The sequence below is a fragment of the Aythya ferina genome, assembly GCF_964211825.1.
Source record: "Aythya ferina genome assembly, chromosome: 4".
Classification (NCBI taxonomy): domain Eukaryota; kingdom Metazoa; phylum Chordata; class Aves; order Anseriformes; family Anatidae; genus Aythya; species Aythya ferina.
The window spans coordinates 5817151-5829077 of NC_140300.1; the positions used below are offsets into that span (position 1 = coordinate 5817151).

At 52.8% G+C, this 11927-nt stretch overlaps 2 protein-coding genes across 3 annotated transcripts; both read right to left on the reverse strand.

Annotated features, from left to right (window-relative positions):
• Nucleotides 1-2284: 2284 nt before the first annotated feature.
• LOC311436068 (uncharacterized protein) lies at nt 2285-5852 on the reverse strand. Of its 2 annotated transcripts, none has more exons than XM_084517764.1 (4): nt 5621-5852; nt 4334-4463; nt 3385-3544; nt 2285-2619 (listed from the first exon to the last, which is right to left on the reverse strand). In XM_084517764.1, exons 1-3 carry the CDS (start codon nt 5754-5756, stop codon nt 3391-3393), a joined length of 420 nt encoding a protein of 139 aa, XP_084373890.1. In that variant the 5' UTR covers nt 5757-5852; the 3' UTR covers nt 2285-2619; nt 3385-3390. The 2 variants fall into 2 exon arrangements, with proteins under 2 accessions (XP_084373890.1, XP_084373889.1); XM_084517763.1 differs by lacking the exon at nt 2285-2619 and adding an exon at nt 2725-3017 and having other exon boundaries at nt 5621-5851.
• Nucleotides 5853-5987: 135 nt separating this feature from the next.
• LOC311436757 (uncharacterized protein) lies at nt 5988-10474 on the reverse strand (the record flags this gene model as incomplete). The annotated part of the gene is made up of 3 exons (XM_084519218.1): nt 5988-7083; nt 9092-9184; nt 10451-10474. The coding sequence occupies 3 exons, from the start codon at nt 10472-10474 to the stop codon at nt 6421-6423; spliced, it is 780 nt and encodes a 259-aa protein (XP_084375344.1). The 3' UTR covers nt 5988-6420.
• Nucleotides 10475-11927: the final 1453 nt, after the last annotated feature.

The following is an 11927-nucleotide window of genomic DNA, read 5'->3' on the forward strand; positions in this document are numbered from 1 at the left end:
CAGCACTGTGTGATTCATTAAACTGTTCAACAAGCACATTTTACACCTCTAATGACCAGGGAGGGAATCTGCAGTGAGAGCTTGAAAGATTATAAGTAGGGCAATAGTAATTACTGGGCTACCTTCTGATCATTTTGAATGGATTCTCCCATAAAGGATGAAGCAAGTTCAACCTTCAGTTTGTTCTTGTATGCTTGGAAGCATAAAGGACAAAATTAAAGATGAAAAATGCTACGTGGAAGTTCATGGTGATGAGAAGGGAAGGTCCCAGGGCATCCTTTTCCCTGAGCAGCCGTCCCCATTATGCGGCTTAGGGAGGAAATGTACCGAGCATTTAAGGGGATGGGGCACCGTGTGGCACCCCAATGCCACGTTCACACACCCCACTACCTACTACCTACACAGCCTGGCCTAAGTGGGCATTTGGGGCACACGTTGCACCTCCAAAGGGAGAATTTCCCCTTCCACCCAGGAGATGGCACTAAGGCACTCACGCAAAAAGCATCACCTCAGCCCTAGTGGAAACTTATTTTTCTCTGAAGTTAGGCATGCACTGGGGAGAAAACCCACAAACTGCACTCGCTGGGTTGTGCAGTCTGTGATGGGATCAACAAAGCGTCCTAAGAGGGAACACTTCCCATACAAACATCTCATCCCTCTTTGAATCCCATGGAGCTCACGGCCGATGTTATCTGGTGCTGTGAGGCCAGGCAGTTAATTCAGGGCTGTGCAGAAAAGGATTGAAAAGGGACGGTGCTGAGGTAATTCCAGCATTCTCTAGAGCTGCTCACCTCTTTTCAGCCCCAGCACTCTTCCATTTTAAGCCTGTGTCACTCACATGAAGTGGCTCCATCCGCCGGGCTCATGGAAGCATCACTGGGGCACTAGGGAGAGAGGGAAGTGGTCCCTGTAGCTGTTCCCTTTTGTAATTTGAATATATTTGCATGCAGCCTGATTGTCACCATCACAAAACAGCCGTGACCTCCCAGAGTGGTGCGAGGGTTCTCTGGAGCCACGCTTTGCACTGTGCTGACTGCTGCCTACCCACTCGTGTGCTGGAGCTGGCTCGGAGCCATCTGTTTCCATAGTAGGGAGTGGGAGAAAAATAAATAAATCATCAAGAGGAACAGCTGCCAACATCAGACGGGACAATATTGGGAAGGGGTGATAAGAAACAAAAGGTAGGAAAGGAAATAAATGTGGTTCTGTGGAGACAAATGAGCAGGATCCTTTGTGGCCAGAGCAGCAGTTCTGTATTTCTCTCCCAAGGAGCAATTTGGCTTGCCTCGGACCCCCAGCTCCCAGGAGAGAAGGAATAACCCGCGGAGGGAAGGTGCCATGCACCAGAAGACCCAGAAGAAGACATTTCAGGGTGCCCTGGTGCAGGCTGGTGCCCGTTGGGTCTCACCTTTGCTGCAGACAAGCACACCATTAAGGACAACGACAGCAAATCCAGCATCCCTCTGCCTGATGGAACATCTCTGTTAGTGCTCGAATGGCTGTACCGTAAGCACAGCTTCTGTCTTGGCCATTTGTTTCCACCGTGGTCACCCATGCTGATCAGCAATTAGCAGCATATTTGTTCCTCGTGAAGATGACTTGAAATTACCTTATATAAATCATTCGTCGCAACGCAGCCCCTCAGCCTAACAGCACTGCAGTGAAGCAATGTCAGCGTGTCTGAGGACTCCAGCTTGGGGAGGCAGGAGGATGACATTTCTTTCAGAAGAGAAACAAATCAGTGAGATTGTGGGATTCATTTTAACTGGTGCAAAAGCACAGAGCTCACTAAGAACTTCTCTATTTGTGGGGTCCCATTCCCCAGGAAAACTGGACAACTGTCTCCTCTGCAGCCTAATGTAGGCAAATATCATTTCTCCCTCTTTTAAAGGCAGTTTCATTGCTTCTGCCTCCAAATTCCACCCACCATACACAGCTGCAGTGGAAAGCCCTACGATCCCCAGCGCTGCACTGATGGGGTCAGGAACATCCCACAGCTGAGCATCCCCCAAAGCTTCTCCTCCTGCAGCCATGCACGTGGCTCTCCTAGGGTCCTGTGGCAAGTTAATGGCAAAATTTGTCACCAGGGAGTGGTGATGGGGTGAAAAACCTCTGAAGTGTAAGGAAAATGTGATTCCTTATGCAGACAAGGTGATGTAAGGTATCCAGGAGAGGTGATTCCCTATGCTGATAAACCCCTTGGGGCAGGGAGCAGGGTGCTGCTGTGTCTGCATAGTCCATCACCTTCAGCTCCTAGCCCAGGTATGATTAATATTTCTGCAAGAGAGATTTTTGGCTGGAATTATTGCTCTCTTTTGATATTTTGGCAGTACCCATTAGGAATAACTTGCTTATCCCCGAGCACCATAGGGCTGTCTCATTAAAAGCAGTACATTTTAGGAACTGGGGAGGGAAGTCTCTACACCATCCACTGCAGGCTAATTTTGGTGCCAGTTCAGGAGACCCCAAGGCAGAGAACCAAGGTGATACAGCTGGGCAGGATCGGTCCTGTCCAGGGCCACCAGCCCTTCCCGGCAGCTTCCATGGGATCCGCAGCTCTGCATTGCCACCTTCAGGCTGGCAGCAGCCTTGCTCCGTGCAGAAATCCTAGAAACCTCCCTAAACCCCCCAAAAAAACGCACGGTAAAATCAACGCTGGCTGCTCTGGATAACATACGCAAGACTTTTAAGACCATATTAACACAGCGATTTTAAAATAACTTCTTGCTGTAAGAGAAAGTTTACTGGCAATTTTTATTTAGAGTATATGAATTGAAACTGAGTGGCTTTAGCTCTGTAACTTGCATTGTCCAAAAAATCCTTTTTTTTTTTTTTTTTTTTTTCCTGACAACAGTAAAAGCTCAGGTTTCTTGTGAGATTTCAGTGAAAATATATGTGTAAAAAAAATTTCTGCTGAACACTTAAAAAGTATTCAGTAATGGGGGTTTTGGAAGAGAGGTTTCCAGGCTTCCAGGGTCTCTGGTGGACAATATCATACAGCTTAGAGAGCCAAGGAGCTGCAAGAACAAAATAACATAGGTAACACATCCTAAAATCATTCAGAAACTCACAAAATAATGTAGGTGTCTTGGTCCAGCCTACTGAGAGCAGGGCCAGCTAGATGAGGCCTTGTCTTATCATCTCCAGCGTCTGACCACCCTTGTGTAAAAAACAATCCCCTAACAAGATCCTATTAAGGAGACTGGTTGGCAAATCACTTTTGAGGAAAAAATGCTGCTATTCAGAAGAACATTCCAGCAATAAATCACTTACTATTTTGTCTCAGGCTTCACAGTTGTTGATGGTTTTTCCCACTGCCTCAGCCCCTGAAATCCCACCGCTACTCACAGCTTTCCCTGCAAACATGCTAATCCTGGCACTCACCATGGCTCACGGGGCTGTGTCCAGTGCAACTCCAGTCTGGGAGGACAGCCTGGGGGGCTTCAAGGCAGAGCTCAGCCCCGTGGTGGGCTCCTGAGCTGCCTGGTTCAGCCTATGCAAGAAAATGCTGTAGTTGTCCTTGTACTCAGACACCCAGCGGTTCCTGCGGAGAAGATGGAGAAAGGGTGAGAAGTGAATCTCCATCCTTTACCTTGTGCACCCAGACAGGGTCCTGCCTCCCTTTCTGCTTGGCCACCCAGCCTTAAAACCATTTGGAGCACCCAAAATCACGTGTCGATGGCACGGGGAGAAGAAAAGTCTGTGTCCATCGGGACCGGCTGTCGTTGGGACCAGTCGCCCACCTCAATCAACCGTTGCACAAGCTCGGGCTCCAGCCCACACCTAACACCAGGATCGTAGATCAAAATCGAGGCTTCGACGCAAAGCTGAAACGTGTGTGTGCTAGGGGGAGGCGGGGGGATGAGGCAGCGGGGAGGAATTGCCGTTCTGGTGAGAAATGAGAGCTCAGGAGCAGTTTCTGCCTGTTTGTTCATAGTGCACGGATGAGTCACGTCGCAAACAGCTCCTGCCCTGTCTGATTTGAGAGTGCCCTTTCCCAGGGGAAGCCCAGGTGCTGAAATGTTGATTTGTGCCTCCCTGCCCCTGTCCCACAGGGGTCTCAGCTCCTTCTTCCCAAGGGGACGTGTCTGAGGTTGTCCCTGGAGGAGTTTCCCAGCTCGTGCCTACAAAACCTTTCAAGAAAAAGCTGAGCCCTGGGGAAGGCTTTGGCCCCGAGGGAATTAATTTGAACCCATTGCATAATGTGGACACAGAGAAATACACTTGAGAAACACCTTCCAACCCAATCTGGTTCCAGAACCTCCCTTCCCTACTCCTACCCTGTCCCCTGGTCCCTCGTGGTCACCCACTGCCCCCCCCAGCTGCCCCTTACTGCTGGAAGCACCCATCTTCAGGGAAAATGTGCGAAATGTTCTTATTTGCTTTGCAGCATCCATCGTGGGCTGCAGGCCAGCGCTGGAAGTCTGTGGTGTAGGTACTTCTCCGGTCAAGGTCAAAGCACTCTAGTGAAAGAGAATCCAAATCATTGAAACATTTTGGGGTCTCTATCTCCTGTACCCTGCAGCCTGACTGTTTCCCCTCCTCCTCGGCTTCATCGTCACTTCATGCTCTTGGTGCTCCCACTGGGGCTCCCAGGACTGATGAGGAACAAGGGTTAGCCAAGGAGAAATGCAATAATTGCATCCCTGCAGAGCCAAGGGCCCATGAGATTATCGAGCCTCATTTCCTATGGCCTCTTGAGCGTAATGGAAGTCATGCAAGGCAGATCTAGAAGTGATACCCTGCTTTCTTCTGGACACTGACCGGTCAGTAGCTATGTATTTTTTCCTAGTGTCTAGATTTTCTTCTTTTATCATGCCAGAGCAAGGCATCCCTGCTTTATTTAATCAGGAGTAAACCAAGGAAGAGGTCTGCTTAACCTCTGCAGAGTAAATAAATAAAGGCACAGCCCCTCTTGTGCAGCATTACCACAAGAGGATGCATGGGCACTGATTTTAGGCTGAACTCTGGGCAGTCGCACAAGACTCTGTTCCCTCACTCATGTTTGTGTCTGTGGTTGTGTGCGAGTGACCCCAAATAAAACAGGTTTGTGGAAATCCTGTACTCCCAGGCCACCATTAGTGCAGAAACCACAGGAATTTGGAAAAGGGGCAGCTCAGCTCCTTGTCAGGGTGCTGCAGGCAAAGGGGATGTAGGCAGGGAGGGCGGCCCCCAAATGAGGACCAGCACATTTGCTCTGCTCTCACCCCCCAAAATCCATGCAGGAGCTGATTTGAAGGGTGTCATCTCCTGTATGGGGTATGCATCCTTCTGACCCAGCAGATCTGCCTGCAGAAAATCCGCTGCCCACCTCTCACAGCTAAGCAGGGAGGATGCACAAAGAGCTACTGATCCCAGACATTTCTGGTGTGGCCCATACGGAAAGGGGGATGAGAGAGGTGATATTTCCAGCACCCCAGCCTTTTCTGGAAGAAAATTGTTTTTCCTTGCCCTGCCTCTCCCCACCAACAGGTGGATGGTTATGGGGACTCTGCAGGCGCTTCCCATTTTATTCACCTTCCCTTCACCTTCTTCAGCCTCTTCCTGCATGAAATTAAAAGAGCCCAAAGCCAAGCTGGAGGCCACAAGTCACCCACAAGAAGCAGCTGCCCCAACTGACCTTCTGCCAAAACAGAGGAGCCCAGGAACATGTTCTTGTTCTGCTGAGCCTCCTGTTGCTTTGCCCGGCCCGTCTCCAGCATGAAGTGCTGGTAGGTGCCCCAGGTTGGATCCAGCTTCTGCCTGTGCAGCAACATCCCTGAGAGACAGGAGAAGACAGTGAATTAGATGGAAACAGCATCAATTACCCAAACCTACCCTTGGGTGGGAGCAGGCAAACAAACAGCTGAGGCAAGTTGGAGCCTCAGCTGGCATAAATCAGGGGAGACTCATTCTCTTCAGCAGGGCTTTGCTGCGTTGCATCAATTTGGAATTGATTTGGTTCATGAAGCCAGTGGGAGAAAAGATTTATGGTGATGTGAAGCGAGTGGAAGGAGCCGTGCTGTCTCCACTGTGCTCCAGAGTGCTAAAAGGAGCTGAGACCCTTTGCAGAAGGTCAGGGTACAAAAGGGAAGGACTTTGCAGGGAATACTGCACCACTGGGCTGATCCAGAGAGATCCCATGATGGGAGAGGTGAGCTCAGGGAGCAGTGAGGACTTCCTTGCTCCTGTTTGGTGCTGGAGCATCACTGAGCAGTGCTGCCCTAGGAAATCTCTGCTGCTTTGGGAAGGTTGCACAGGGATGGTGGCCACTGATTTTGTTTTCCTGATGTCTTAGCACTGACTTCCATCAGTATTTTAAGCCACACAACCAAGCCATGAACTGGGGTGCCAAGGACTGGCTATCATCAGCCCATTTGCTGCCATACAGGAATACCTGGAGCAGAACCTGAATCCTGCTCATCATTAAGTCCTTTTGCCTCACCAAATCCTTTTGCTCACCACCTGCATCACGGGGTTAACTGCATCTCCCTCCTTCCCAAAGGAGAGAAAAGACAAAACCCCTAAAGACTTTGCAGTGCCGATGCCCTGGTACCCCGCTAACCCAACCCTGCTTCCTCGGGAGCCTGCAACCCTCACGGCCAGCCAGCTCAGCCCAGGGGCAGGGGGAGCTGAGCTGGCAGAGCAGCAGGCAGACAGCCCCTCGGGTGGCTGGATCCGGCTGGTCAGCTGCTCGCCAGAGCTGGCGCCAGCCAAGCGGGGATTACCTGCTGCTCCGGGGGCGCGAGCAGCAGCCAGAAGGCGCTGGGAAGAAGGCAGCTCATTTTCCAGCTCACTGAGAGCCTGCGGCCTCTCCAATCTCTCCGCCTGGGTTGCTGTCAGCTCGGTGGCAGGGCAGGGCCTCGGGAGGTAGGTTTCTGCAAGGGGAAGGGCTGAACCCAAGCGCATTCGCTGCTCTTCTTCGGCCTGCTGAAATGGTGGGGGGCTGGAGGCACTGCCTTCTTGCTTCCTCCTTCGCACAGCCCCAGGTCCGGGGGTGACTCCTCGTCCTTCCCCACCAGCATCGCAGTATGTCATCACCCGTGGTTCCTCAGGCACGGAGAACTCCTTGGCTTTGAGCTGGGCATCAGCAAACTTCAGCTTCTGCAGGAAAAAGGGGCTTGTGAGCGGAGCCCCAGCGAGTGGGACAATTTCTAAAGCATCGTCAAACAGCGCTACCTGCCCCTAGGTTTAGGGGACAGCACAGCCACAAAGTAGCTCCACAAATGTAATTAAAAACACACAGGACACCGAGCTGCCTATCTTCTGTCCTTTTTATGGCTCGGGACTCTGCTGGGTGCCATGTGGACCCCACGATCCACCTGCAGCAGCCTAGCAGAAAGCCCACAGCTTGTCGGTTGTGGCCTTGGCCCACAGCTGGTCCCACACCAGGATTTGTGGCTGGTGTAGCCCATTTTTTTACACCTCCATGACCTCCCATCATGGAGAAGCTCCCATGACTTGACTGTGGGGTCTCAGCACCTCAACCACTGGCGAGGAGAACCTGACCCGTGAAGGGGAGGCTGAAGGCTTCAGGCCCTACTGATCTCATCAGCAGAAGGGACGGAGCGAGGCCTGGCAGAGGGAATGGCTCCAGGATTCATGGCAGGGAAAGGCTGCTGAGGCTATTCATGGGGATCTGCTGGCTTCAGCGTCTTTGCAGCCTCACAAAGCGGCTCTGTCCAGAGCCAACTGCTCCTTCCTAAGGGCTCAGCAAAAGGCACTCCTGCTGTGAGCTCTGCCAGGCTGCTGGGGCCTGCTAGGACCATCCTCTGTCCACCAGCTCCTCTGTGAGGACTTCCATGGGGTTCTGTTTGGCCCTCAGTCTCCAATGTCTCCCCTGTCACCACCCACCCCACAGTGACTTCTTCACCGTGCAGACAGCAGGGCATCAGGGAGCTGCTGAGCTATGGGAGCCACCTGAATTTGGGGTCTTCCTCCACCAAGGATGGCAAAAGCTCCTCCTGAGGCATCTCCAAAGGGATAAGAGCCTCCGGGGGCCCATGGTGGGGATAACACCCCTGAAAATGCTTTCTGCCTTAACCCAAGGAGGTCCCCAGCTTTCTCTTGGGAACAGGGCACCATCCAAAATGTCACACATACACGAAAAAATACAAAGTTGTTTTAGCCACTTAATGAGCAGGTCCAAGAGGGAAACCTGGGCCTCCTGAGGACCTCACCAGCAGTAGAACAGCTTTCCTCTGAGGGCCTGGGGAGTTAATAGAGGGGCAATGGAGAGTCGAAAGGAGATGTGCAACCCAGTGAAAGCGGTGACATCTCAGGTGCTTCCTCCTTTCAACTCTACCAAGACTTCCACAGGAAGAAAAATAAATAAAGAATAAGAAAGGGGACAAGGACAGCAGTGGTGGCTGGGAGCCTGGGGTCCCGCTGTGCAGGACGAAGCCTACCACCACCACCCTCCTGCACAGGCAGGCTCCTCCACACAATGATTTCTCTGTTGTCGCCCGCTCTCCCTCCCCAGCCTGAACTTTTCCTTCCTCTCCCGCGAGCGCAGGAGCCCAAAGCGCCTTCGCAGGCGAGCGTGCCCCCCGCCACATCCCAGCACCCACGGGGCTGCCACAAGCAATTAGGCTGGGGCAGGCGGAGTGCGGAAAATCAGATTAAATGGCTCAGGGGGTCGCTTGCTCCACGCAGAGATTAGATGGAAAACAACGTGAGCTTTCCCCCCAAGAAGCCTTCTCAGGCCCGTGTCAGGGCATGGAGACATCTCCGTCCCAAATGCAGGCCCCCCTCCTCAGGGCGGCACTGGGATGGGTCTGATCCTGACTCACCCCACCAGCCCCACGGGGAGCAATAGGAGTCCAAGGCTTAGGTGCGGTTCAGCGAGCAGTCGTTAGTGCCCTGACTTAATGAGTGTAATTAGCACAGCCCGCCCCAGATGCTTTTACTGGAGGGGGATTTCCCACAGAAGGGCTGGGGACACAAGCCAAGGACGTTGGAGCCTGATGGGACCCGGTGGGTCGCGGTGGTGGGGACCAACATGGCCCCAGCACCCTGCTGGTGGAGAAGGCACCCAGTGACTGTCCCACAGCCACAAGTGGGGATCTGGCACCAGGGGTCGAAGAGTGAAGCAAGGAGAAGCCCACAGTACCTGCGCGTACACCTCGGAGGTTGTCTGGTTCTCGTAGTACCACCCGTAGTCCCTCTTGTACGAACTCCTGTACATGCCCAGCGACACAGGAGGCTGGAAGGAGAGGAGGCAAACACAAGGAGCTGCTAGGATTTGGGGGAAGTCTTTGAAGGTGGTGATGCAAACACAAAATGCCTCCTGGTAGTGCAGGAGAGGATCTTCTGGATGCAACCTCTGTCCCCTTGCTTGGTCAAGCCCTGAGCAGGGTGACCAGGAAGGTCCTGAGCTCTTTTGGCAATGAGCTTTGGGGTTCTTCTGGCCCCAGGGGGTCCCTCACAGTGAACACCTTCCTCCTGCCTTTCTCAGGCCTCCTCTGACTGCTCGGACACTCACCCCTGGGCAGAGCATTAATACAAATCTGCTGAAATGCTTTGATCAGTGCTGAGGCCCCAGTGGCACTCAGGTTAAGTAAGCACGTGCTTCCGTCTCGTGTTTCAGCGATATTTCCCATGTGCTCGTCACAGATTTAAAGTCAAGCTCTGGCTAATGTCACTACACATTCTGCGAAGCCATTGGAGAAGTTATGGAGGAAAACACCAGCCCCGAGAGCAGAAATCACCGCAGAGAGGGGTTTAGGGAAGAAGCACCGTGCGCTCCTCCTGCTTCCTGTGCTCCTCCCTTGGCATCCACCATGGGCTGGAGACAGGGCAGAGGGGGAAACAGGCCTTTGGGCTGATCCAACAGAGCTTCTTTTATGTTAAAGGATTAAACAGGCTGATTTACAAATGCTCTGCAGAGGGCTGGGGGAGATGAGCCCTAATTAAAAAGAGGAATTGAAGGGTCACTGCCAGCCCCACTGCCACACCAGCACGTCCACCACTCAGGCGTGGCTTGGCCACGGGGCCAGCACTCCCATGCCTCGTGTTGGGGCTGTGACCAGGGAGATCTGCAGGGCAGCAGGGCACAGCTGCCTGAAAACCAGCAGGTCACACTGTCAGAGCCTCAGCTCTTCCTGGCCAAACGCTTTCAAAGGAAAATGTACAACTTTGGCGTTTTGGACAGCCTTGAAATACTTCAGGCACCTCCTGCGATAAAAAGGAATCGATAACTGCACCAGCACGCAGCTTCTTAGAGAAGGCTCCTCGCGCCTTGCCAGCAATGTCATCCATTATGTACAAGAATCTATTTTATATCCTCCTTACTCTTTTCCAACATTTCACTCGTTTCCCTCTCCAGGCTTCCCAGACAAGTGGCTGCCAGGGGCCGGGACCCAGAAGCTTGTGGTCACCAGCTCCTCTTATCCTCCCAGCCTGGCAGACTGCAAACCCATTACTCAAACCGCAGGGAGGGAGGGACCCCGGACCCTCTTTCTTTTTTCACCTTCGAGTGCACGGGTTTCCTCATTGCGTCTGCCATGGTGACACAGGAACCTGGACCAGAAGTCACTCAGTTAACAACCAGCGTCCCAGATCTTCTCCTCCACACCGCCCCAAGGGGTGAAGGATCTATCTGGAGACCTCGTGTGGGTCCTGGCAGGAGCAAGGGGATTCAGACGGGGCTCTAGGACTCCTGCACACCCCAAACTGGCATTTAGGCTATGTTTGAGTTCATCCAGCTTCAGCAGTGCCGAGTGTACCCATCCAGCAACGAGCAGGGACGGAGCCAGACCCCTCAGCTTGGTGGGACCATGCAGGCTGGAGAAGATGGCAGCCCACCACCAGCAGCCAGCAGCCAGATGGGAGGTGAATTTGGGTGCCCCCTCCCAGGACAGGAGCCTTGGTACGTGCACAACGGGATACCCCAGCGTTTGCTGGCTGCAGCGTTTCCGTGGACTAGGGAAAGCTCCTGTCTTTTGTGAGGCACCCACACTCCAGAACCCTGGAGGCCTTGGTGGGATGGGGCGTCCCATGGAGTGTGGGGTGAAGGCTCCGTGGAGGAGAAGCCACCCCACAGTCAAATCTGGGAAGCTGCGACCTGCTCCTTCAGCTGCAGCCACATGGGGACACATGGCCAGGAGAAGGATACATGGCCAGGAGAGGGACAAAGCCCTTTGTGAGCCCTTGAGGCCTCCACCTCTGCTAAAGGCACAGGTGGGAGCAAAAGATGGTGAAAGGAGGGAGAAAGAGACCCACTCTGTGGACAGGAGATCCTGCAGATGGACAGGAACACCAGACCACAGCCACAAAGCACCAATTACTCTCTTAAAAACGTCAAGCTTTAAGCAGGCTTTGATCCTCCTCATCCAAGACTAATCTCAACTAATTTTAGACGTCCACGAAGAGGATGTCTCCCTCTGAGCTGAGCCTTCCTGGCCTCCTGGCTCCTTTAGCCTGATTTGTGTGAGCAGCAGGGATGTGTACTTTTGGAAGAAATGAGCTGCTTTCTCGGAAAGCCTGGGTTTGCTCGGCTGAATCTCATCCAAGAGTCCAATTTCTGTAGCCACACACGAGCCTGGCTATCAGATCAGGAACAAGATTCGCTGGCACCGCAGTAATGCAAATAGTGGTAAATGCCAGCGATGATGCATGAGTCAGAAATATGACATCTCGGCCCCGGGATCCCGGGCTGAATTTACTGAAAGCAATGAGAACGAAGCTCCTTGGCTGACAATTTCTTCTGAAGGGTGTGGAGAGGGACCTGCTCTACAGGACCTTATTTCCAAGGGGTTCCCAAGTCTCAAAACTGGGAGAGAAATTCCCATTTTGTTCTGTGCTTGTGCGGAGCTGCCTACAGAGGAAAGCCAGTCACGGACCTGGGCTCGCAGGCAGCATCGGAATGAGCTGAATTCCAGAGCTGTTTCTCTTTGCAACCTGTTATGCACCAGTGCATAACTGGAGCCAAGGGATGCTAACGCTCT

Bases quoted from the DNA above. Each gene is read 5' to 3' on its own strand.
- LOC311436068 (XM_084517764.1), bottom strand. From the start codon at position 5,756: ATGTTGCTGCACAGGCAGAAGCTGGATCCAACCTGGGGCACCTACCAG. The intron at 4,464-5,620 runs GTCAGTTGGGGC...CTCTTTCACTAG, and splicing joins CTCCTCTGTTTTGGCAGAAG to AGTGCTTTGACCTTGACCGG. The intron at 3,545-4,333 runs GTAAGGGGCAGC...TCTTCTCCGCAG, and splicing joins GAAGATGGGTGCTTCCAGCA to GAACCGCTGGGTGTCTGAGT.